The sequence below is a fragment of the Quercus robur genome, chromosome 11 (assembly GCF_932294415.1).
Source record: "Quercus robur chromosome 11, dhQueRobu3.1, whole genome shotgun sequence".
NCBI classification, from domain to species: Eukaryota; Viridiplantae; Streptophyta; class Magnoliopsida; order Fagales; family Fagaceae; genus Quercus; species Quercus robur.
In genome coordinates, this window is record NC_065544.1 from 18,357,445 (window position 1) to 18,384,604 (window position 27,160).

At 35.4% G+C, this 27,160-nt stretch overlaps 2 protein-coding genes across 5 annotated transcripts; one reads left to right on the forward strand and one right to left on the reverse strand.

Moving 5' to 3' along the window:
• Nucleotides 1-5,533: 5,533 nt before the first annotated feature.
• LOC126704545 (E3 ubiquitin-protein ligase RSL1) lies at nucleotides 5,534-11,229 on the forward strand. Of its 2 annotated transcripts, none has more exons than XM_050403517.1 (4): nucleotides 5,534-5,690; nucleotides 6,007-6,708; nucleotides 8,150-8,910; nucleotides 10,499-11,229. In XM_050403517.1, exons 2-4 carry the CDS (start codon nucleotides 6,316-6,318, stop codon nucleotides 10,875-10,877), a joined length of 1,533 nt encoding a protein of 510 aa, XP_050259474.1. In that variant the 5' UTR covers nucleotides 5,534-5,690; nucleotides 6,007-6,315; the 3' UTR covers nucleotides 10,878-11,229. The 2 variants fall into 2 exon arrangements, with proteins under 2 accessions (XP_050259474.1, XP_050259473.1); XM_050403516.1 differs by having other exon boundaries at nucleotides 5,550-5,807.
• A 3,543-nt stretch (nucleotides 11,230-14,772) lies between these two features.
• Nucleotides 14,773-17,595, reverse strand: LOC126706163 (O-fucosyltransferase 23). 3 transcript variants are annotated; one of them, XM_050405477.1, is made up of 3 exons: nucleotides 17,051-17,594; nucleotides 16,705-16,816; nucleotides 14,773-16,598 (listed from the first exon to the last, which is right to left on the reverse strand). In XM_050405477.1, exon 3 carries the CDS (start codon nucleotides 16,481-16,483, stop codon nucleotides 15,134-15,136), a length of 1,350 nt encoding a protein of 449 aa, XP_050261434.1. In that variant the 5' UTR covers nucleotides 16,484-16,598; nucleotides 16,705-16,816; nucleotides 17,051-17,594; the 3' UTR covers nucleotides 14,773-15,133. The 3 variants fall into 3 exon arrangements, with proteins under 3 accessions (XP_050261434.1, XP_050261436.1, XP_050261435.1); XM_050405479.1 differs by lacking the exon at nucleotides 16,705-16,816 and having other exon boundaries at nucleotides 17,051-17,595; XM_050405478.1 differs by lacking the exon at nucleotides 17,051-17,594 and having other exon boundaries at nucleotides 16,705-17,044.
• Nucleotides 17,596-27,160: the final 9,565 nt, after the last annotated feature.

Sequence of the window (27,160 nt, forward strand, 5' to 3'; positions counted from 1 at the left end):
ACAACGCCTATCCTCGGTGTAGGCCTTGGGCCCTAATGCAAAGTGGGCCGGGATCACAAATTCTCTGACCCCACAATAACCCCTCAAAATCCTGCTGTCTAGCTCCTCGAACGGAGAGGAGGATTTTGATGACATTGGGCCTATGTCACGACTTGCCAAGTCTTGTCCTTCATTAATGCGAGAGCTTTTTCATTTGCTTGGAACACGCTCCAGATTGTAAGACATTCTTTTGGTTTACCCACGCCGTGCTCCTGCCGTTTCGGTACACGAGGCGGGCCTTTAATAAGGTCTCTTCACGAGGCGACGCAATTCCAATGGCTGAAGGCTGCTTTGGGAATTGAGCGAGACTTATCTCGTTTGTAGTTTTTCATAGAGATTTGTACAGATTTAAATGCCGTCAAGCTTGCTCTCCATATAAGAAGCACGGTGGGAGGTCATTTCCTTTACGTACAAACCCTTCAAGCTTTTCAAATCCCTAACCCTCCAGTTGTGCTCAAAGTCCCCACTACCAGTGTGACTAAGCCCTAGGGAGTGATATGGTCAAGTCTAGGGTGAGGGTAAAGGGACCACACCCTCTCTAGAAGCATTAGGTTTCTCTGGGACTCAAGATGGCCCGATTAGGGCAAGGGAGACAAAGACTCAAGACACTTCTTCCCCTTGATAAGGCAAGAAAGGAGCCTCTTCTTCCTTCAGCCAAAATCCGAAGCAGGTGGAGGTCACATCAGATTTTTGGTGTGACAGCACTGAAGTTTCTCATCGTCGGTACCATCCGCTTTGTCTCGAGCGCTGCTAATATGATACCTGCTCGATTGTAGTCAGAGCTGGTATGGGGATTAGGCATCCTTGCTTCTTCCTCTCTTCCATCATTGGTGCCACCTAGGTGCCTCCGCTTCTTCTTCTCTTCCATCACTGGTGCCATCTAGTTGCCTCTGCTTCTTCTTCTCTTCCATCACTAGTGCCATCTTGACGTGCTTAGTTGTTGTTAGGGCAAAATTTTGAAGGATTTATCGTTCCCCTGTATCTTTTTCTTTTTGCTTCTGTATTTAGCTTCTGGTATAGGCTTGTTTAAGCCCCTTATTGTACGCTGTACTACTTCTTTGTCTAATAAAAGATGACTTTATCCCATTTTGCGTGTTCTTTCTTTTTTGCCATAATTATTTTGTGAATGGATGTGTTGGTGTCCTTTTCTTTTGAACAATACTTAGGGTCGAAACCCTTGTTAATAAAAAGCTATCACTTTGAACTTATTAAAACTGACGGGCACAATAATGCCGACTTGAAGTAGGTTAGCCATATGAGACTGACCGAAATAACCGCTGAATGCTCTGTATTGCATATGGGGTGATCACCCGAGAATGGGTAACCTAAAATGAACTATCCGAGGGGGTCGTCGAGCACTAGGGTGCTTTGCCACGTTCCTGACAATACTCATAGCCTGAACCCTTTTTTTGGCATCCGGTCCGAGGACCGAGGTATGACTGTACCGGGTCTAAACACTCGATTTGTGTTAGTTTCCTTAGAGTTGGGGATTCGAGGACCGCGCGGGATTTCCATTCTGTCTAGGACTTAGGCCATTTTCTAGTGACTAGTTTCCCCATAGGTTTGAGTTCGAGGACCATGCAATATCTTGGTTCTGTCCAAAACTTGTAGTTTTTCTTTAAAGTAGTTGGTTTCCCCATAGGTTTGAGTCCGAGGACCATGCAATACCTTGGTTCTGTCTAAAACTTATAGTTTTTCTTTAAAGTAGTTGGTTTCCCCATAGGTTTGAGTCTGAGGACCATGCAATACCTTGGTTCTGTCCAAAACTTATAGTTTTTCTTTAAAGTAGTTGGTATCCCCATACGTTTGAGTCCGAAGACTATGCAATACCTTGGTTCTGTCCAAAACTTATAGTTTTTCTTTAAAGTAGTTGGTTTCCCCATAGGTTTAAGTCCGAGGACCATGCAATACTTTGGTTCTGTCCAAAACTTATAGTTTTTCTTTAAAGTAGTTGGTTTCCCCATAGGTTTGAGTCCGAGGACCATACAATACCTTGGTTCTATCCAAAACTTATAGTTTTTCTTTAAAGTAGTTGGTTTCCCCATAGGTTTGAGTTCGAGGACCATGCAATACCTTGGTTCTGTCCAAAATTTATAGTTTTTCTTTAAAGTAGTTGGTTTCCCCATAGGTTTGAGTTCGAGGACCATGCAATACCTTGGTTCTGTCCAAAACTTATAGTTTTTCTTTAAAGTAATTAGTTTCCCCATAGGTTTGAGTCCGAGGACCATACAATACCTTGGTTCTGTCCAAAACTTATAGTTTTTCATTAAAGTAGTTAGTTTCCCCATAGGTTTGAATCCGAGAACTATGCAATACCTTGGTTCTGTCCAAAACTTATAATTTTTCTTTAAAGTAGTTGGTTTCCCCATAAGTTTGAGTCCGAGGACTATACAATACCTTGGTTCTGTCCAAAACTTATCGTTTTTCTTTAAAGTAGTTGGTTTCCCCATAGGTTTGAGTCCGAGGACCATGCAATACATTGGTTCTGTCCAAAACTTATAGTTTTTCTTGAAAGTAGTTGGTTTCCCTATAAGTTTGAGTCCGAGGACCATACAATACCTTGGTTCTGTCCAAAACTTTTAATTTTTCTTTAAAGTAGTTGATTTCCCCATAGGTTTGAGTCCGATGACCATGCAATACCTTGGTTCTGTCCAAAACTTATAGTTTTTTTTTAAAGTAGTTGGTTTCCCCATAGGTTTGAGTTCGAAGACCATGAAATACCTTGGTTATGTCCAAAACTTATAGTAATTTGGTGAATCGGGCTACTGGACCCGCGGGGATTAGCCCCTGACAAAGGTGTGTGGGGCATAAACTTGATGTTGGAAGCCCCTAGAACTGCCCGCACCACTGGCACTTTGAAGTGCAGCCTTGAGTGGGAGCTGAGTTAGGATGACAAACCCGTGCTGCTGGAAATGATGGAGGAGCTTCCGCAGACCCTTGTTTGATAGGAGCTTAATCCTACCACGACTAACCGCCGCCTGTGCCAACGCACAAACTTTTCCCACAGACGGCACCAATTGTAAGGACTCGATTAGTAACGACTCTAGATTGGTTTATTGGGTTCGAACGTTAAAGGCCCAAACAATAAATTTGCAGAGAGTGGGCTAAAAGGCTAGGCCTTGATTATTAGACAGTGGTTAGTCATGGTGTTTGAGATGATTGTACAGGGGTGAACTATGCTTGCTCAAGAAGATTTTTCTCCTCGGCACGGCCTGGGTGACTCTGGTTTTTAGCCCTAGCCCCCCAGCCCCTTTTTATGGATTGCTTCCTTCTCCTTTTATACTAGCCTTTACCCACCCTCCAACGTCCACATGTAGGTCCAGCTTTCTAGGGTTAATACTTGTTCTATCAGCCCATACCCAAAGTGGTTGGAGGTGGTTGTAAAAGCTAAAAAACATTGTTCTGTTAGGCGCAGAGTACTTAATTGCAGTAATGGCAGCCTTTCCTTTGTCCCTTGTCGCCACACTGCTCAGGGGTCTTTTCCCCATTAATGCGGAAGTGTCTAGCTTTTCCTTGAACCGTTCCTATACCATACTCGCCCTTTTTTCTAGGAGTGCCTTGGGATGCCGAGAATAGAATCATCATCGGCTGTATCTTTAGGCCATTTGGACTTTCGTTGCATGTCCTCGGCAACGCCTATCCTCAGCGTGGGCCTTGGGCCCTAATGCAACGTGGGTCGGGATCACAAATTCTCTAGCCCACACACATATTTTCACACACTTTTTCACCCACATGTATTTCTAAAAAATGCAAATAATATTACCAGAACAACGTTACCAAACGAGCCATTGTCTTGGCCTCTGCAACTTTGCTTAAAGAGGGACATTGGTATTTACCTTCTTTTAGTGAGCAAAAACCAATTTCCTTCTCCAGTCTCTAACTACCACAACCATGGAAGAAAAACTTTGCTTAACTACAGCATCACAATTAAGTTTGAAGAAGTCATGACTTGGTTATTTTCCTCGTTGAACCGCAACACATATGGTGGGTCAAGTAGCATTTCAATTAACTAAGATATAGATGATAATTGTAGGTTGTCCCATCTAATACTCATTTACTCCAAATCAAAGTACTCTCACAAGATGATATTAGGTCTCAGTTGTTTAATTTTGTCAATTAAAGTCCCAAAGTTATGAAATTGTTTCAATTTGAAACGTCCATCTCTTTTTGTTTTTAGTCTTTGATTTTTTTACCATTAACTGAATATAAAAAAGTGGAAAATTGTTGATAAAACATTGCATTTTACTTCAGGCTTGTTCATAACTCAAATTAGTACCATTGAACATAGGGTATAACTCCGCTTAGAGAGAGATTGCTTCATTTAGACTAAAAAAGTGAAAATAAATCTTTTATGCCGTAAGATGCTAATTACTTATAGATTAAATTCTGTAAAGATGTGGTGTAAAACTCATATTTTATCCCTCCAACCTCAATATACCACATCATCTTATTACATATTTAGGAATAAACATAACCACACTTAATCAATTCTGATACCTATATATAAATCCAATCAAATTAAGAGTTTATTAAAATGTTATTAGGTGTGGTAGAATACATTGAATTTTAAGTAAAATACTAATGTGATAATCTCTTATTAGATGGTGTAAAACATGAGTTTTACACCTTATCCTTACCAAATTCAAACTCAATTACTTATGTGAAATGCAAAGTTTTATAAAGTGTTTTCATGATTTTCTATACTCTATTACAACTTGGAATAACAAAGATTGAGATTCTAATTGGGAAGATGAAAAAGAGTCCGAATTTGGTAAGGATGGAGTGTAAAACTCATATTTTACACCATCTAATAAGAGATTACTACATCAGTGTTATATTTGGAATTCAATATATCTTACCACACCTAATAACATCTTAATAGACTCCCAATTTAGTTGGATTTATATAATGGGTGTTAGAATTAATTAAGTGTAGTTGTGTTTATTCTTAAATATATGATAAGATGATTTTTTTTTTTTTTTTTGAGAAAATGATATAGTATGTTGAGATTGACAGGGTAAAACATAGATTTTACATCACATCTTTACAAAATTTAATCTTGATGAAAAATATGGACTTAGCATGCGTTTGCCTAAAGATTATTAGGCGTTTTGCATTTTTTGGACGCGCATAAGCAGGTCAGCCATGGGTCCCACGACACTATTCATAATTTAAAAATTATTTTACTACAGTATTTTCAACAATAAGTTTTCAGTTTTCAGTAAAATAAACTATATCTAAACATGCCCTTAATATGAATTTTCTAATTTTTTATTATATTATATTATATATATATATGATTATTCACTTTTTTATATAATCAAATTTTTTTTTTGAGAAACTTTTTATATAATTAAATATGATTATTCACTTGCTAAAAATATATTTATTTATTTATTTTTATACTCGGGAAGAGAGGTGATTAATTTAGTAGAAATGTGGAGAATTGTACAAACCGAAACTGTATGTAAATGAAGCACAGAGAAGAATGCCAGCAAAGCAGAGAGAGAGAGACAGAGACAGAGAGGACCTCCCTTTCCGCTTACGCCAATTAACAACAGTAGTAACTGATGATTCTCTCTCCACAATCCACATCCTAATCTTAATCTAAACTCTGAACTCTAAACAAAGAAAAAAAAAACAACATTTTGGTAAGGAAGCTGTTACTATTCTTTCCTTGTCAGATTAGGGTTTTCTTTTTCTTTTTATTTACTCACAGTCACACACAGACACACACACAAATTGCAGATTGGGTCAAACCCGCCATGGTATGGAAGCTTTACTTCTTGCCTTTCAATTCAATTTGCACACTTTTATATATCAAATATATTATTTTCCTGGTTTTTTTTTTTTTTTTTTTTCCTACAAGTTTTGGGATTAATCTGTTTTGTCATTTTTTTTGTTGGGGATAAATAAGCTTAAATATTGAGTTTTGGATTGATTCCTTGATGGGTTTTTTATTTTCAGGTGTTGATTTTGTAAGAGGAGCTTAAAGCACTGTTTTGATATGAATCTTCCTTTTTGATTTTTGGAGGAGTTTGCAGTTTTGGGTGGACTTTGTCTTTGATGGGTTTTTCTTGTATATTATCTAGAAGTAGGGGCTGAAAGATCACTGCTTGACAAGGATTTTTCTTTGTGATTTTGGGAGATATAGTTGCCGAAATACAGAGTTTCAGATCGATTTGCTCATGGGTCAAGCTTAGATTTTGATAAAAGTCACATCTTGAAGTATAAGCAGTTGTGGATTAGTTGAGAGTTGAGAAACTGGTATTGGAAATGGAGAATCAGGCAGTTCATGTGAATATCGTCAGGGAAGAAGATGAAGAAGATTTTTGTAGTTGTTGTGAAGATGAGGAAGTGTGGAATGAGACAGAAGAATTGGTGAAGGAAGAGTCAAAAGAAGATCTTGATGAATTTTCAGTTAAGATGTTCTTCAAGGGCATCTCAATATCTGATGTTGAGGACTCTGGTTCTGGGATTTCTGGAATTGGAGTGGTCATGGAAAGATCAGCCAATGTTCCTGTTATTCAGGTGCAGAAAAAGCTTGATCTTTATGTTGAGGAATCTGTGGCTGAATACTTAGCTCTAATGGATGGTCTGGTGGAGGCTGCCCAAAATAACATCAGGAGGGTATATGCTTTTACCGATTCCGAGTTGTTGTTTGACCAGGTGAGTCATTCATTCATTCTGAAATTGGCATTGCTCTTCTAAAATTCTTAAAAATTTCTCAATCTCAGATGATAAGGTTTGCATAATCAAATTTGAAAATCGTTGCCATTGTTGATATAAGTTTTGCATGAGGTTTTAGAAATTGGCATTGTTATATGAGTATATTGCCATTGTTTTATCATTTTATAGTTTGTCATTCTTCAGAATTTCTTGATGCAAAACATAGAATTTTATTATTTTCTTTTTCAGTTTTGTTGCTTTTTTAATTTCTATACTCTGAAATTTAATTTTGTGTGTGTGTGTGTGTGTGTGTGTGTTTTAATTAATTCTGGTTTACTTTCATTTGTTATAAGGGGGTTTGTTTCTTTCTTTGGAGGGACAATTTTACGGGTTCATTACGAAATGCAATTTCAGCATTATGTATTCCACTTAAGAAAAATGAGACCAGTTTATATTTTTCATGCGTCTATAACTTTCCTCTAATGATGAATTGCCTTGGCAAAGTTGTTCCTTTGGGTTGTAACTTGTAACTCCTATGCTTCTTGGGGCAGAAGAATAGTGGATAATCTTGTAAACACGGTTCTAAATGAATCTCAGCATTAGCTCTTACTTAAAAGACAATATAAGAAGGAATTTGGGATTTGGTGACAAGGGATGGCAGGGAAATTATCGAAGTTTTCTTCTGGCTTAATAATTGAATCAGTTGTTGTCATTGACATTGAACTGGACAATTATTTTTTAGTGAAAAAATGGTGCAAAAATGAACCTTTAGAACCAAGTATGAAGAGAAATAATCACAATTATCTCTTTCTGGATTTACTTGAACCCATGAATTATGAACCTGTCATTAACATCATTGTTAAGCATGAGCTTCTTTGATTTGGTCTGGATATGAAGTTGGTAGTATTTATTAATCTAAAAAAATTAATAAACAATGGATTTTCTATCAATCCATAGTTGCATGAGGTATGTATTCTCCGGACAAACAAAGATAGCAGTACAGCTTGCTCATAAATGGTTAAACTGGCACTAAACTTGATCTTTTCTAATTTGGAATAAATAAGATCATATGTCACATGGAGCCTACTAAATTAATACCAATGGTTGTCTCTAATGGAAGGACAATTTTGAGACAAGAGGTAGAGAGTGGACATTGATAAGATTGAAAATTTAGGGAGGAGATGTAAAGTCTGAAAACTCCAAAGTTTTGGTTTGCTAGATAATTTATCTGTTTCTGGAATAAAAGATGGTGTCATGTCATTGCTTATGGGGAATTTCTTGATTTTACCTTACATGGATTTAATTGCAATAATGCATTTTTCAGCATGATTGTTATTGCATGTGATTGATAGCTAACAACACAAATAATGTATATATATATATACTTTTTTTTTTTGAGTTTTTAAATGTGATTTGGTGATGTGGTGTGAATCTCTTACAGTTATCACATGAGGAAAAGCTTGAGATCCCGCTTCTGATGGCACTTAGGGAAAGGATTCTAGAACATGCCAGTAATCTTGAAGCTTTTGATTTGAAACTTGTTCCCAGTATTGATCTTGAGCAGCCTTTGCAATTAGCCCAAGTTGCAATTGGGGTTGTTTCTTTTCCTTCCCAGGGTGATAAATCACTTGAAAACTGTTTTATCTGTCGTGATGACAAGAAATCGCTGATGATGATTACTATGAAATGTTCTCACAAGTTCTGCTCGAATTGTATGAGAACCTATGTTGATGGGAAAGTGCAGTCCTCTCAAGTCCCAATAAAATGCCCTCAGATGGGATGCAAATATTACATCTCTACCTCTGAGTGCAGATCCTTTCTTCCAGTCACTTCCTTTGAATCTTTAGAGAGAGCACTTGCTGAAGCAAATGTTCTCCATTCAGATAGAATCTACTGCCCATATTCAAATTGTTCTGTCCTGCTTGATCCTCGTGAATGTTTGTCAACTAGAGCAAGTTCATCTAGTCAATCAGATAATAGCCGTGTCGACTGCCCAGTTTGCCATAGGCTTATCTGCGTGGTATGTGGTGTTCCTTGGCATTCTTCGATGAGATGTGAAGACTACCAAAACCTCCCATTGGAAGAGAGAGATGCTGCAGACATTACCTTGCATCGCTTGGCACAAAATCAAAGGTGGAAACGATGTCAGCAGTGCCGTAGAATGATTGAGCTTACTCAAGGTTGCTACCACATGACCTGCCGGTATGGGACTTTCTTTCTTCTTTCTTCTGAGATTCTTATTTTAGAGAAGTTCATTTATTGAATGATGTAAAGCTGATCAGACCATGATTTATTCTTGGAATCTTAGAAACTGATTTTTGATGTAGTAGCAGTGTGTTTTAGATATTGACCTTATGAATTAAATGCATCGGTAGCCTTAGACAAACCTACCTTTATTGATGACAGAACAAATGATTTATTGCCCAGATCCAACCCAAATAGAAAGTGTTGTGACTACACTTACAAGTTACAGCAACAACAAAGGCCTAGTCCCAAATTTTTTGGGGTCAGCTATGGATCCTCTACAGATTAGTTAGGGTCAGCCACATCTATTCTTCTCCTCCATCTTATTCAATCCAGCCATGAAAAACAATATAATCATTCTCTCTCACCTACATATCCCTTACCATCATCTTGTACTTGTATAGATTATATTATTATTACTAAAAAGTATCCTAACAAAATCTGAATAGATAATAAGTAAAATATTAAGTCAATTTTGAAACTCTCAATGTTCATGCAGTCAAAGCTTTAAGAATAGAATTTTCTTTTTGTGATTATTAAATTTCAGACAATGCAACAGTTCCTGCAGGGATTTTAAGGTATCCAGTGCAGCTGATCCAAATATCAGTCCAGCCAATTAAAAAATGACAATCAATCTCTCTTGATAATTAAATTTTTACTCCAGGTTTTTAACATCAGATCTTTTCCACAAATCATGTATAAATTATAGTGTTGGTGTTTCGTTTATAATAGTAAGAGAACCAATGTGCCTCAGTCCTATTGAGCCCCAATTTGGCATCACACATGCTTAGGAGTATAAATATTGGCCTTAATGATGCTCCACAACCAAGAAAGGAATTGAAAGCTGTGAGAGAGAGATGCAGATTTTTCTTGATGCGGTGAATCTAACTTCTCAAGTTCTTTTGATGCCCATATTTTTCTTAGCTCTCTGGATAAGTGATTGGATTAGAAAATTTAGATACTAATTTTTAAGAAAGTTGATTTCTGCGTACATATTCGCCTTTGTATTTGTTAAGATTAACCTGGATTCATTTTGTTCTCTTTCTGCTGGGAGATGACACCTGGAGTGAACTAAATTTAGATCTTTACTAGTTGAATTTCCTTCCATACTTGGAAGCTTTCTCTTAATTTAACAAATGGAGTAGAATTTTCTGTTGACTGCATCTTATGATTTGATTAAGATGGGAGTAAGCTGTTGATGATTCAACACTCAAAGCACAGCTGCAACCATAAAGTTCAAAATGTTTATTTCTTATAATTATACTCAAAATAACCCAGCCAAACCTTTATGAAAGTGTGAAAGTGTAAACTAAGTATGATGATTTTTTAAGGTAAAGACAATAAGTGTAAAAACTAACTATTTTGATTCTGGTACCTTAGGAAAGATTTAGGATTGTTACGTCACTTTGCTGGGTATTCTTTCAATATTTTGTATGCCCAAATGCACTGCATTATAGTGCCGAATTATGGATTATATTTATATTCAACTTTGATGGCATGATTTTAAGTTGCCAGAGACAATTTTGTTAACATCTCTCATTTTCAGGTGTGGACATGAGTTCTGTTATTCTTGTGGTGCGGAATATAGTGAAGGCCAACAGACCTGTCAATGTGCCTTTTGGGATGAAGACAACTCTGAAGACTTTACCCACTCTATGCAAGAATCGGAACAATGGGCATGGGAGACTTTCAATTCGCTCCCTATGATTATGGATGCATACTCGGACCAAGAAAGATCACAGTTGGCATTGATCCAAAGGTTCCTTGCCGGAGGTTTTAGTCTGAGTGACCATCACCCTTACCAATCCCCACCCCGCTGTACAGACTCCTACGTAGATGCTTTGAAAGATATCCATCAGCTTCCTTGGCTTGAGAGGTTTGTTTCTGTGATAAGTGATAACTACTATGAAGACTATATCCAATGAAGCAAAGACAGGATTCCTCTTGAAATTAGGAAATAAGTTGCAGCTTCCCAACAATGCTTAAAGGGAGGGAGAGAGTTTCTCACTCTACTCACTCCAACTTCATTCACAGCCCCATGCAGAAATTGGCTCTTTTCTTTCTACGTAGTTTTCCTAGTCATTACATACTGGAAAATTGTGATCCTGATGGTCCTTGCATAAAATTGAGAAGAAGAATTTATGCTTGATTTATTGCTTTCTTCTCGAAAGAAAAGGAAATAGAATAGAGAACATTTCTTATGTCAGTGAACTGAGAATATTTACTATGTTACTGAATTTAAAAGTAAAGCTAATGAAACATATATTTCCATTTTAATGACTGACATCTGTGGTTAGATGAGCAATGTTTTGGTAAATCATTCAAAACTGGTGCTCTTCTATGTTATCTTATAGGAGTTGCTGAAATTTTCATTGTTGAGCTTCTTATAACCAGTTTTGGACCAAATGGCATCAGATGGGTGTCCCGGTTGTATTTGCTAATCAATTTAGTTTGGTGGTATGTTCATTTATGTGTGTAGCAATATCATGCTCCGTTTGAAATTGTACATTTTCAAAGTAACAACTTTTAAAAACTTCATATTTGGAATTTTTATTATGGAGAATATTAACCAGCACCGGCTGGTGCTGGTTAAGTGCAGAAAAGACCCAAAAAAAATGGTCAGAAAAAGTAAAAAATTCTGCATAATACCTGCAAAACTGAAAAAAAAAATTTGACATGAATAGCAAAAAAAAGACAAGTTGTGTCAGTAAAAAGTAAAAAAATTCTGTGGTTAATGGGCACCGCACGGTGCCCATTAACACAACCTTTTATTATAGGCGTGGCTTTTTCAAACAGCCAATGTTTAGAAAGCCGAAAAAACAAAGGGTGTAACAAAAGTGATGATTATTGTAGTGCTATTTATGCAAATTTTTGTGGGTGAATCTGGGGATGATATGACTTAGCTTGCATTGCGCCACCATATTCTCGTTATCGAGTCCTATAAACAGGCTATAGTTACATAACCTGATATACATGTGACTTCAGAAAGAATCATGCATCATTTGATGAAAATCCAGCAATTATTTCTGTGGCTGTAGTGAAGTCTTTTGCGAGTTACGCCCAACGCTACTACCGGATTCCTAATTGTAGATGCTGATTTGAAGAAATCATGAGACGTGCTTAACAAGTAACAACCCAGAAATTACCAATTACAAATAACCGGACTGCAAAGTACAAATATTCATTACCCAATTCCTAAATACAATCTTTATTATTAACAAGCTAGTCAAGGGAGCCGGTTGGCTACAATCTAAACAGTAATCACAAGCTCGGGGCCTAAGTATAGAATATAGATACTAAATACAGAGGCAAAACATTGGATACCCGATCTACCACCTCCATATTCACATCATAATCTTATAGTACCTACCATGTATTTCATTTCAACGGGGTATCCTAGTTCCTAACACCTCCCATTGACTCCCACTCATAGCTTCCTTCAACAAATATATACATAGAGGTCAGGTACTACTTTAAAAGGCTGAATGGTCAGGCATAACTAACCCAAAGAAAACATGCAATTGCATTAGCCTTAAGGAAAAATTGTCACGCAGGACATTAGCTTTGAAAGTTGAAGCTTTTATCAAAAGGTCACACCTACTCTAACAGACGAAGAAATGGATTCCATTATTCATGAATTATGCTAGGCACACAAAAATTTTCACCAACTGTTAACATGGAAAATTCTGATTAGAAAATCACTTTCACACTGACAACACTTTTATTTGCACTAATGACAGTATGCCAAAAAAAATAGAATCTCCATCCTGTTTTGTGTTAAGAACATAATTGAAAGATTCTTATATAATATAATCAGCAAGAAACACAAAACAATTGAAGCAGAGAGTAGACTCAAGTACTTTACTCACCCAACTAAAAGGTCATTCAAATAGCTTTTAGTACTAATCATTTCAAGTATGATGTAAACTAATTAGTAAAAGCCTAAAATTAAAGGCCTGGTTGACTGGTTCAGTCTTATACCTACTAAGTTAGGACTGCATTTATTTTTTATTTTTATGATTTTATCTGCAGTCATGTCATAAACTGCTCTAGTTAAATTATTCAAGCCCCAATGTTGACATTTAATGGAAGAGTGTGGCTATCGTGACCTCAAATTTGACTAAAAAGCTAAACGAATAAATGCTCATAAGTGATGCCTAGTTCAACTATGAGAACAGCCTGATCAGAGCAGCTACAAAGATAAATAGCAAGACACACCATCAAAGTCCACACTCCACATTACCTAAACTTCTGAGCAGTAAATGTTTTCCACTTCCACTCAAGAAATCTAGGATTATCTAAATGTTCAGTAAAAGCACTATACCATAGAGTATACGCCAAAAGAATCTTTACATTTGACTATCAGGAGGAGACCATAATTCCTTAATTATTGTGGAGGAGACAAAGTGGGTGACTGGCTAAACGTTTTCCTAGTTGCACCAACCTTCAAGTAAAGAAAAAGAAGGAATAAAGAGGAAGAGAAAAGCTCAGAAAGAATTTAGTTTCCTGCTGTTTGAGAAGCTTTACTTGGAGAAGTTCACGATAAAAAGCAGAGGATCATTGAGATGTAAGCAACCTGGAGATCCCCCATATTCCGATTGTCATTTTCCTGAACTCCTATGATATGATTCTCTCTTACAATAATAATGTCTAATCAAATTTAAAATCAATGCATTTGCTTATGTACAAAATATATACTAGACTCTTTGATTCACCAAGTCCTTTATCAATGAAAATGATGGCATAAATGCAACATTACTCATACCATTTGTAATAAGAGATAATTACACATAACAAATGTAATTTAAAAATGCAAAATGAAACGCATAACAATTTATATATGCAAGTTCAGGAAATTTGCAAAGGCACGATCAGGGAAATTTTGCAACTCTATAAGATTAACTTTGACTTTTATTATGCAAGAACAGAGAAAGATGTATTTCGCTTATGGGGACTAATTTGCACGTGCAAGATCTGAGAAATTTTGCAACTTTATAAGATTAACTTTGACTTCATTGGGCAAGAACAGGTAAAGATGACATTTTGCATATGGGGTCTAAATCTAATTGCATGTGCAAGATCAAGAAATTTTGCGACTTTATAAGATTAACTTTGACCTCCATTGGGCATGAACAGGTAAAGATGACATTTTACAAATGGGGGCTAATTTGCATGTGCAAAATCAGGAAATGTTGCAACTTTATAAGATGAACTTTGACTTCCATTTGGCAAAAACAGGTAAAGATGACATTATGCATAAGGGGGCTAATTTGCATAATTGCATGTGCAAGATCAGGAAAATTTTGCAACTTTATAAGATGAAGTTTGACTTCCATTTGGCAAGAAAAGGTGACAATGACATATTCTAAATGAAAGTTTAGGACAAAGATGAATGTAAGTAACTTAAGAATCAAATCCATCAAGAGTAAAAGTTGGATCCTCAGCAGAATAGACTGCCTCTGAACGTCAAATTAACTATGAAAATGAAGGTTCTAAAATGGAAATTAGAAGAAAAAAAAAGTGGGGGGGGGGGGGGGGGGGGGGGGGAGGGGAGAGAAAGGAAATCTTGTGTTTGAATTCTCGGAAGATCAGCAAACTGAGACAGACCTAGCATACCAGTGCCACTCAATTCAAATTTTCTTTTCATTTCCCTCAGACTCACAGTATTGCCCACAAACAGAGAAATAGTTAGGACGTTTGTTCTCTAAATAGCGGCCTGCAAAAAATTTAAGGCTCCCCAAGATCATTATAATTACTGGGATCCAACTTTTCCAAAAAGCACAACATATTTACCTTCAACAACATAGAAAATCCAACAAGTAATGTGAAATCTGAAGGGATCTCTATTACTGAATGATAAATGTATAAGTGATTACATTAGTGTGCTGTAGGAAAATCTACAAAAGATGTAGCCACTGAGTTGAAGAAAAAAAAAAGCAATACACAAAATTACATAAAGGCAAAATGTACCAATTCAGTATCAAACTGCTATCTGGACATTATCTATCACTGATTTTGTCTACAAAAAATAAATAAATAAAAATCCCTGTTAACTTGTAACTATACCAACCAATTCTGCCAGTGTATGACAGTGTAACTATCTATATATTTCAAAAAGGAAAGCAACCTCAATAACTCCATCAAATGGGAAAGATTGCAGCAGAATCACCTACCATGACCATCAACAAGAGATGTCATTAGAGCCATAGCTAATAGCTTGAAGGCTTGAATCTGACATATTTGTCATCCAGCTTCGAGGGCCCTTCGATTCCCCTAATATGTTATACGCATATGATGGCCACCTTACATGCATCCCGCACGAGCTTGTGACGCCCATTTTGATCATCTTCTGTGTTCTCTCAAGAGCTATGAGACTTGAAAATGTAGAAAAGCTGTTGCCAACAAAGACATCAGCCCTTAAACACACTTCATAATCAATTGCTGATTGAATGAGATAGGGATACTTCTTGTAAATTCCATCAACACCCAATTTCTTCTTCTCCAAAGGAAGCAAGCCTTCCTTCCAACCATTCAATATAGAAGAATCTTCAAGAAGACTATCAGCCACAGCAAGGTAAACTACAGTTGGAGTCTTCAGGCCCACAACGTTCCCCACTCTTTCAATAATCTCCTCCTTGCTGCTACAAATTTGGCTTATGTTTAATCTCTGCTCTAAGTTCTTACAGTGAATCATCCAATCTATCTCTATCCTCATATGGACAGCTACATAAGGCACTAGCCGCAATGTAGACCCCTCAGAATTAGCCCCATCTTGTACAGGCTCGGTATTGCTTCTCAACTCCAGTACTTTCTCTCTAATCTTTGTTACAACTTTATCTGCTTCTTTGGTAATCTCATCCACCAAAACTAAGCACTCAAAGACCTTGGCATAGTCCTTAACAGGCCAATGATCATGCCACAAAAAGGGGTTCTTCCCAACTATGCGTATCACCTCATATCCATCAATAGGGTCCTCTGTATGCTGTCTCAACTGATCTAAATCTCTCTCAATTGTCCACTTCCTTCCACTTCCTTTATGAAGCTCAAACACTCCGGTCTGATTCAAAAGATCCGAGCATCGACCCAATCGGACAAATCCAGCGCATAGTGAATTGAACTTGTCAAATTGGAACACTTTATCCAAGGAAATTGGTTTCAAGAGATCAACTTCTTTGTAAAACAAGGAAGCACTTAAGCTAGGCATCAAAAGAGTTCGGTTCAGCATTCTAGCAGTTAGACAAGCTCTTGCAAATGCAATCTTTTGATTGTTTAAACCCCATACAATCTGAGGAACCTCCAAGAACTTATCTTTTCGAATTCCCAAGTCAGAATTCACTGATAAAGAGCGGTTGTGGAGTAAGACCAAGCTTTTCTGCTCAATTCCACCAGAGCCAGAGAATGTAATAGTAGGAAGCAGAGCAGCTCTAATAACCAGAGAAACCACAACCAAAATAACACATTTGCATGCTATTGAATTCAAATGCCGGCCACAGAATTTGGATTGCTTACAATTAGACGATGATATGTCCATTTAAGATTCACTTGTAAATACTCAATCCTATGAGTTCAAGTCCAACACAACCAACTTGAACGCCACAAGAAATCCACATCAATCCAGAGAAAAGTTGCACACAATCGGCCTAACCCTGAAAATTAACAGAACCATAAATCAATAAAAAGATCCAAAGAAAAAAAAGGGGTTGATCTAGAACAGGACTAGGGATGAAAAAATTGACAGGCTTTGCATTGCACCTTAATTCAAATGGGAAATGAAATGGGTGAAAGAAGCAAAAGGCATCCAAACCCAGATGCCAAACTCAAGGCAGAAAGCGCCAAGAGATTCCCACGTGATACTCTCATCAAACTGCGTTCAGGTAAAGCACCATCAAAAGATTCAAAACCATCTTTTTTCAAAACACCAGAATTCACAAGAAAACAACAACAAAGTACTAGAAAGAGAAAGTAACGCGTGCAATGCCAAAGAACTTCGAGGTGTCACGAGAGACAGAGAGTCTGGGTGTGTGTGTGTGTGTTGTTGTGTCTGTGTTTGTTTCCAATGAAAAAAAACCAAAAACTGCAACAACAAAAAAAATCTCACCTTTTAAGAACGCAATACCTTCTGAACCCAAATTAGCTTATGAGAAAAAGGAATCTGAATTTTTTTCCGAACTCTGAGCCAAAACTCAGAGACTCAAAAAGAGAGAGAAAGAAAAAGACAAAAGAAAAATAATCATGCATGAAGAAAAGGAATCCACAAAGGCCTGGATTCACGCAAACCTCCAAAACCAACCAGCCAAACCCATCAATGTCAAACAAAAAAATCAAAACCAATATGATAAAGACTTTAAATAACAACCCAAAAAAATCAAAATTAAATCTCCTTTTTTTTTTCTTTTTTTAAGTAAAACCCGAAAAGAAATATTGGGATGACGAAGACTAAAGATAATTATACAGAAGAGGAAATAAAAAGAAAAGTAGAGGGGAAGTGAAAAGGAGTCAGAAGAAATGAGGGATATGTACAGATGAGAGAGAAAGCAGAGAGAGATTGAAGGGTAATTGTCTAATCAGGGTGAGGCAAAAGGACATATTGAGATTTCATTCACAGTCACACCAGAGGAATACCTGTACTAGTCAGTCCCACAAAACTTGACAAAAAGCCAAAGTTGGACGGGAACCGTGAGCTCCTAATTATGAGTTTTTTTAAAACAAAGCAACTACTCCTATAAAGTATTGTATTGTATTGTATGCCTAAAAAGGTGGCTCTGACAGTTGGTACTCACTTGGCCACTTGATGCAGGTGAGCCTGGCCCTTTTGAGCTGTTTTTTTTTTTTTTTTTTTTGGAGAAAGCCCTTTTGAGCTGTTGAAATAGGCACTAGTTACATTTCTCACTAAAATATATTATAATATAATATAATATATGGTCCTTCTTTTGCCTACAATTTGATGTTCATAAGTATATCTATAGGTTTCGTTTGGATTAAATTTATTGTTACTGAAACTGAAAATTGAAAACTGAAAATACTGTAATAAAATAATTTTTAAATGTGTGAATAGTACCGTGGGATCCATTTTTAATATTTTTTTAATGTATGAACAGTGTTGCTACAGTGATAAACAGTTCGTGAACAGTGATGGAACAGTGCGTAAACAGTAAAATTTGTCTCATGAACAGTAAATTTTGCTCCCTTAAACGCGTGAAAGCAAAAAAAAAAAAGAAAAAAGAAGCAAAACGTGACGCGGGATTCTGCGGAAACGCTGAATCCAAACGCTCACATAATTTTCGATCCACACGTTTTCTTAATTCTCAATTCTCAAGGAAGCTGTTGTTGCTGTTTGTTTGTTTGTTTGGTTTTTTTTTTTTTTTTTTTTTTTTTAAGCAAGGAAGTAAAAATTGTTGTTAAATTATTAACGAGAAAGCTAATGAATGCTCTTAGGATAGGAAAATTATTAAGTACTTTTAGAGTATCATAAATGCATAGTCTCCCCTCTCACTTGAATAGTAGATCCCATCATAAATTTAATTAGTGGGACCTACCATTCATGTGAGAGGAGGGAGTATACATTTATGGTACTTTGGGAGTATACAATTTTTTTTTTTTTAGGGTAATGGTTAACAATCCAATTAAAGAAAGTTTTTATGGGAAAAGAAAAAAAAAAGTAATTAATGTTTTGACAGTTTTTTCCATTTTCCAAAAAAGTAATGCCAAAATTTTCCTAAAATTAATTGATAACATTTTCTAAAAAAAAAATTTTTCATTGATAACTATTCTAATACGGGCACCCGTTAGCATGACCTATTATTAATATCATATACAAAAAAAATCATGCCATGTTGCTATTAATTATGGTCATTATTTCAAATTATTAGCTGTCATTGTTTGGGAATATTACCCCTCTTGGTATGGAGCTAGTATCTTATGTGCCCGGGATATGAGATTTATGTCTCATTAATATGTGTAGGGCTTACATGTCATGAGACATAAGTCTCATAGGTTGAGTGCATACAAAACTTTCACTGGGTGTGGAGTTTGAGCTGTTTCAAACTAGATACAAGTTAACTTCAGTGTACTGGAATTGATACTGTAAGGACCTAGTTTGAACTTTTAACCCAACAAATGTATGGACTTAAACCCAAAAAGCCCAAAGTAATAAATTTGTAGAGAATGTGTTGGAAAACTGGGTTTTAGTGAATTAAGTAACCGACCTATGGATTTTGATGACATAAAAAGAAAGATAATAGACGTTCACTAAAGAAAAAAAGTCCCTGGCCAAGTTCGAGGAGACTGATTCTTAAATATTATTCTCAAAGCTTTACTACAAGTCTGGTTCTAGATTGCTACAATGTTTCTTCTATTTTTCTTCTTTTTCCCTCCCCCTTTAGAAGGAGGGTCTCTCCCATTATATAGCCCTCTTTGGGCCATCTTGATCCCACACTTGTTGATTATCTGAACCTTTATTTGAGTACTTGTCACATCAGACACTCACTTTGGCTTTTTGTGAGTTGCGGTTGTCAAGGCAGTACTGTTCAAGGGTCTTCTCCACATAAATGCGGCCAGAAAAATAGATGCAATGCATTCAATGCGGTGGTAGCAGCTTTCCCTTAGATATTTTTTGGGGTTTCCTTATCTCTTGCACGTTTCTGGGGTACGTCCTTGTCACTAATTTTTCTTGGAAGGTCGCCTTGATCATTAGGATCTGTGTTTAACCTATTCTTAGCTGGTTCGAGGAGACACTCCTCCTCGGATCACCTTCCCATCCATGCTCTGTTAGTAAAGTCTAACTCAAACCATTTTGTACTGCTTGCTTGTCTTCGGATTACTTACCTCTTCGGACAAGACCCAAGGCCCAGTATGTGATTTGAGCCCCTAACCCCACCGATACGATATAGACACATGTTTAATTTTTGCTAAGTGTTTGCATTGTGTAGAGTACTGAAGCTAACCCCTATCCAATCCCTATATATATTGATTATGAATAATAAAATTTACCATTGTTTTCTAATTTTTTTTTTTTTAAATGAAGATATGAATCACCTATAAAATCAAATGGTTTTTCATATAAAATGAGTTTGTTATTACTATTGAGAGGGTTGTTTTTTGGAAACACATACTCTTAGTGTGGAAATAGTGTCGTCGAATAGATGTGGAGAAATTTTAAGGAGATTGGAGTAAATACCCAAGCTAGCATTAACATTTTTCACTATATATATATATATATATATAATAAATAGAGGCAAACTTACTGAAATCTTTAAGTAACAAATAGTAAGCATGTCTATTTACATATTTATTAAAAATGAATAAAAATAGGATTATAAATAAAAAATGAAGTTTTACAAAATTATAAAGTAATTAATTAAAAGAAATGAGATAGAGCAAATGCATAGTAAGAAATGTTATATTTACAATATTTTCACAACAAATCATACGTGACAGATTGTTACCGATTGTTATTGGTTGACAAAAACGTAATTTTAGTGGTAGATTTAAATTAAAACCAATAATAATTAACAACCTATGAATTATTGTAAAAATGTAATGATCGTAGCACTTTCCAATATATAGTTACAACAATTCGAAGAAGGGAAAGAAATTCTAAAATGCACCAAAATAGTGAATGACTCATCAAAACATATGTTCTTGAATCCAATAAGAGGAAGGGAAATGAATTCTAAAATGTACCAAACTAGTGAGATGGATGTTTTGCAATGGTCACAAATAATCTCATATAGTCGAAGAGAGCTGAATAGCAAGAGTTCTATGCCTCCATGACATTGCAATTGCAAGTTTCCAATTCATCCATCCTTAAAATAATGTGAGCATGTAATTATTATTTATTTTATTGTAATAATTAATTGTTAATAATAATAAATAGCTACTTGCTCATGGAAAAGGACATTCACAGATCACAGCCTTGTGATGTATGGAGGGCAGTTTATGAAGGGGAGGGTGGTCCTTTACGTGGATTTCCACTAATACCCCTTTTGACATTCTTACCTCAAAGTTTACAAAATTAAATGTTTATCCGCTATTTATTGAAGCTGGTACGTGTTTATCTTGTCCTACTTTCCTGCAAAGTTGTGAGTGATATAATCCTATAACCAGTATATTGGCACGTTTTCACGTAGAGATTTTTTTTTTTGGGTTAAAATGCAAAAAAAAAATTTGGTTCTTTAACATATAGCAAATGTTTTTCAATTAAGATTTTTCTATCAACATTTGCTATATATTATGGTTAATTTAAAAAAAAAAAAATTCAAAATTTTTAAATAAAAAAAACTCAATTAATGATTGAAAAACATCTTTCAGTTTTTTTTTTTTTATAATTTTTTAACAAAAATTGTCGAAAAAGTCTTAATTGAATAAATCGAAAATTTAGAAGACTAAAATAAATAAAAATAAAGTTAGAAAATTAAAATCAAACATGAAGAAATATAGAAGTTCACCTTTGAATTTTAACTTAATTTTTTTAAAAGAAAGATATGGAGATTATTTGTTGTCAATGTCATCACTCATCAATTTGCAAGTTGGAAAGTTATTGGACAGGTAGTAGTTGCTTTAATGAAGGCAAACTCATCACTCATTGTTGGAAAGTTTCGTTTTTTTATGAAGGCAAACGTATAAATTTCAAAACAACAGAGAGAAACAATTTTATGGCGGTACAACTCAATATATGATGAGTGATGACTGATGATTACACAGTTGCAATAATATCCTCAAGACTTGTGCTCATCTCAATTCTTTTAAATTACCTAAATTACTGGATGATGTATATAACAGTCTATTTTCTTCTCTTAATTATAAACCCCATTCTCCCAGTTAATATTAGACTAGTACATAAAACACTGAAACTCGTAGTTGGAGGAATATCCTTCCCCTCAAGACTGGATCTAAGATCTAATAACCCAATGCCATTATGGATCACATACATGAACTTTACATCTCTTTCTTCTTGTCAAGACTAGACTATTAATTGTTACCTGTAGAGGACGGCCTAGCTAGGCCCCCTTCTAAACCTTAGATCCACCGCTGTCTACTTCAATGATTTGAAGATATTTCATTTCACCATCTAGGATTGGAAACTACCAAAAACCTACCTCAATAAACTTGAGACCTCACCATAGGGTCGTACAGTGAGATTGATAAGTTCATATCAAAAACTTTTTCTTTTTTTTTTCAAAAAAAAAAAAAGAAAAGGTCGAACTCGAATTTCGTATGGACTACATGAAGTTCCTAAAATAACATATCACCTTGTTTCGACTATTGTTTGCAATATGATTCGAAAAATCAAGGAACAATGTGGGCAAAAACTCACTTCAAAAAACACCACTATGCTTAATAATAACTCAATTGAGGAGCACATAAAAAGAGGTAGTTATTATTATTTTTAAATGATTATAATATGCTACTAACTCAGTAGATCATACATTTTTTTCTCTAAACCCTCAAGTACGTTACGTATGAGAATGTGTCAATTCAGCTACAAAACCTTTGACAATCAAGATAGTTAGTTAAAGTCATTTCTAAAATAATTCTTATTTTCCACTTGTATTGGAGAAACATATGAGAAAATAGGGTTACAATCGTGTTTATATAATCTATTATGTGAGAAAAGTATTGTTTTGCTCACTATGCTCTACTCCCCTGGGCTACACCCGCAATGCCTCCAAGTCAATGGTTCAATATCAAATATGAGCCAACTCTAACGCATAGAAATTAGGTAATTATAAAAAAAAGATTTTTTTGGAATTAATTTCAAGATGCTTACTAGAAATTTTAAACACAATATCTCATAGCTGTTATGAAATCTTAGGAAATGCAAACCTTAGCCCCAACACTCCCATAAAAGTAGTTATCCATTCCTTTATCAGTTGTAGCAATACACTTATTCACGAATGAACATATTAATAAAAGTAGAATATAGTAAACAGAAAGAAATATCCATCAACACGGCAAATGGCCTACTGGTAAAGAACTTGGGCCAGCAAGACTTTCGCCTTGAGTTTGAGTCTCCCTCCCATTAATGAGAGCGTTATTGTGTCTATCTCCTTCTTGGTTGTCTTGAACGTATTGGGTCTCATACCTACGCATTTTTTTTATTCTCTTTAACCCAATAAAAAAATGAAAAAAGAAAGACAGAAATATCCTATTAGTTTTATTTATATATATATATAATAAAAAATGTTCTATTAGTAAGAGTTCGGTTAGCAAATTCCATTTATTAATAAATTATTTTATATTTTTTTTTATAAAAATTAAAACAATTATTATAAAATTTAGTTTTTTTTTTTTTAAATTTTTTCATAAGAAATTTACTAAAAGGCACCCATTAGTAAAATTTTAGTAGTATTTGAACAGTATGCACAAGCAGTCAGATGCACATAAAAGTTGGAAGATGGAACCTGTCCAGAAAAGATAAGGGAAATGGGAGGGATGGGGGTACCGTTGACGGCACGGTATATAAAAACGAGAGAATAGCCGATCGAAAAGGAACAAAAGTATGGTGTCAGAAAAATAATATGAGACAATGAGTGTCGGGTGAGTGACAATTGCTACTAGTACAACGTGGTCCATGCTATTATGCCAGAGCCAAAGCCACTGCCACATCACAATCGCAATCAAGCCCACACATCTCACGTGTGCTGTTCACTGTTCAGTCATCACTGGTGCAGTGTTACGAATCACACTGATTATAATAAAATAAAAGAGCACGGATCACAAATTTTGTCACACCTATATACGGTGGAGTTTTACATTCATTGTTTTTATTCTACTATTCATTACTTGTTGCACAAGTTAGTTGCGGTAAAAATTGTGATTAGCAACAAAAGTTTTTTCCTTCACTTTGTCGTATGTGCTCTCTGTAGATAGGGGTGGCAATTTTTATCCATATCCATGAACCCACCCATTACCCACCTTATTTGGATAAGTCTTAACCCAACCCATTTGAATATTTGGGTTAAATGGGTAAAGACCCATTTGGTTATTTAATTAGATGGGTCTAAATGGATAATCCCACTAATACCCACTAAACCCATCTAAAATTTAAATAAACAACATAAAATCTAAATTTCTAGAAAATGACTAAAATACCCCTGAAACTTAAAAAATGACCAAAATACTACCAAAACCCAAAAAATCACCAAAATACCCCCGAAACCTAAAAAATGACCAAAATACCTCCCAAAACCTAAAAATTACCAAAATACCCCCAAAACCAAAAAAATGACCAAAATATCCTTGAAACCCAAAAAATGACCAAAATACCCCCAAAACCCAGCAAATGACCAAAATACCCCCCCCAAAACCTAAAAATGACCAAAATACCCTCAAAATCCAAAAAATGACCAAAATACCTCTGAAATCCAAAAAATGACCAAAATACCCCTAAAACCTAAAAATTACTAAAATACCACCAAAACTGACTAAAATACCCCCGAAACCTAAAAATGACCAAAATACCTCCAAAACCCAAAAAATGACCAAAATACCCCTAAAACCTAAAAATGACCAAAATACCTCCAAAACCCAAAAAATGACAAAAATACCCTCGAAACCCAAAAAATGACCAAAATTCTCCCAAAACCCAAAAAATGACCAAAATACCCCCAAAACCCACAAAATGACCAAAATACCTCCAAAATCCAAAAAATGACCAAAATACCTCTGAAACCCAAAAAATGACAAAAATACCCCTAAAACCTAAAAATTACTAAAATACCACCAAAACCCAAAAACTGACCAAAATACCCCCGAAATCTAAAAATGACCGAAATACCTCCAAAACCCAAAAAAAAAACCAAAATACCCTTGAAACCCAAAAAATGACCAAAATACTTCTGAAACCCAAAAAATGACCAAAATACCTCCAAAATCCAAAAAATGACAAAAATACCCTCGAAACCCAAAAAATGACCAAAATTCCCCCAAAACCCAAAAAATGACCAAAATACCCCCAAAACCCACAAAATGACCAAAATACCTCCAAAATCTCTAAAATGAGCAAAATACCCCCCAAAACCTCTCAAATGTCCAAAATATCCCCAAAACCCAAAAACTGACCAAAATACCCTCAAAACCCAAAAAATGACCAAAATACCCCCAAAACCCACAAAATGAGAAAAAAACCTCCAAAACCTCTAAAATGAGCAAAATACCCACCCACCCCCCCCCCCAAAAAACCTCTAAAATGTCCAAAATATCCCCAAAACCCAAAAATTACCAAAATACCCTAAAAACCCAAAAAATGACCAAAATGCTTCATAAACCTAAAAAATGACCAAAATACCCCCTAAACCTTAAAAATGACCGAAATACCTTTGAAACCTTAAAATTACCAAAAATACCTCCGAAACCTAAAAAATGACCAAAATACCTCTGAAACCTGTAAAATGATTAAAATACCCCAAGACCTAAAAAATGACTAAAATAACCCCAAAACCAATTACAATGTCCAAAAAACCTAAAAAAAATGGCCAAAATACCCCTAAAACCTAACAATTACCAAAATACGCCCTAAACTTAAAAAATTACCAAAATACTCCTTAAACCTAAAAAATTACCAAAATACTCCATAAACCTAAAAAATGACCGAAATACCTCTAAAACCTAAAAAATAACTGAAATACCCCAGAAACCTAAAAAAATTACCAAAATACCCTGAAACCTAAAAAATGATCGAAATACCCCCAAAAACCTAAAAAAAATGACCAAAATAACCCCAGAACCTAAAAAAATGATCGATAAAAACCCCTGAAACGCAAATTATGACCAAAATGCCCCTAAACATGTAAGATGACCAAAATACACCTGAAACATCTAAAATTACTGAAATAGAGGTTTCAGGGTATTTTGGATGTTTCAAGGATATTTTTGACAAATTAAAGATTCTAAGAGTCTTTCATTCATTTTATAGGTTTCGAGGGAATTTCGGTAATTTTTTAGGTTTCGGGGTTATTTTGATCATCTTTTAGATTCTAAGGGTATTTTAGCCATTTTTTAGGTTATGAGGGCATTTCTGTCATCTTTTAGTTTTAGGGTTATTTCGGTAAATTTCTAGGGTTCAGAAGTATTTTGGTAATTTTTAGGTTTTGGGGTATTTCAGTAATTTTTTAGGTTTCGGTGGTATTTTGGTCATTTTTAGGTTTCGATGGTATTTTGGTCATTTTTCGGGTTTCAAGAGTATTTGGTATTTTTTGAGTTTCGGGGGTATTTTGGTATTTTTTGAGGTTTTGGGGGTATTTTGGTCATTTTTAGGTTTTGGGGGTATTTTGATAATTTTTTGGGTTTCGAGGGTATTTTGGTAATTTTTAGGTTTTGGGGGGTATTTTGGTCAGTTTTTGGGTTTCGGGGGTATTTTAGTAATTTTTTAGGTTTCGGGGCATTTTGGTCATTTTTTGGGTTTCGGGGGTATTTTGGCCATTTTTTGGGTTTCGGGGGTATTTTGGTCATTTTTAGGTTTCGGGGGTATTTTTGTAATTTTTTGGGTTTTAGGGGTATTTTGGTAATTTTTAGGTTTTGGGGGTATTTTGGTCATTTTTTGGATTTTGGGGGTACTTTGTTCATTTTTTGGGTTTCGGAGGTAGTTTGGTCATTTTTTTGGGTTTCGAGGGTATTTTGGTAATTTTTAGGTTTTGGGGGTATTTTGGTCATTTTTTAGGTTTTGGGGGGTATTTTGGTAATTTTTAGGTTTCGGGGGTATTTTGGTCATTTTTTGAGTTTTTGGGGTATTTTGGTCATTTTTTGGGTTTTAGGGGATATTTTGGTCATTTTAGTGGTTTTTTATGAATATTTGGTGATTTTAGAGATATCAGAGGTATTTTGGTCATTTTAGAGGTTTCATGGGTGTTTTGGGATAATTTTAAAGCTTTTTGGTATAATTTTGGATGTCCAAGGGTATATTGGTAATTTTGGAAGATTAGGGGTATTTGCATCATTTTAGGTATTTATGGGTATTTTGGAGGTCAAGAGGGTATTCAAGTAGTTTTAGAAATATTTGGGTCATATTGGGTTAAATGGGTGGGTTACTAATTAAATGGGTTGGGTTGGTAATGGATAATTAATTTATATATAAACGGGTCATAAATGGATAAATGGGTAATTATACACCCAACCCATCTATGACCCAACCCATTTATGACCCAACCCGCCCGTTTGCCACCCCTATCCACCACCATTGTTCCACCTCCACAGGTTGCCGGCAGAAAAA

Coding starts and splice junctions, on each gene's coding strand:
- LOC126704545 (XM_050403517.1), top strand. CDS start 6,316: ATGGAGAATCAGGCAGTTCATGTGAATATCGTCAGGGAAGAAGATGAA. Junction 6,709..8,149: donor CCGAGTTGTTGTTTGACCAG/GTGAGTCATTCA, acceptor AATCTCTTACAG/TTATCACATGAGGAAAAGCT. Junction 8,911..10,498: donor TGCTACCACATGACCTGCCG/GTATGGGACTTT, acceptor TCTCATTTTCAG/GTGTGGACATGAGTTCTGTT.
- LOC126706163 (XM_050405479.1), bottom strand. CDS start 16,483: ATGGACATATCATCGTCTAATTGTAAGCAATCCAAATTCTGTGGCCGG.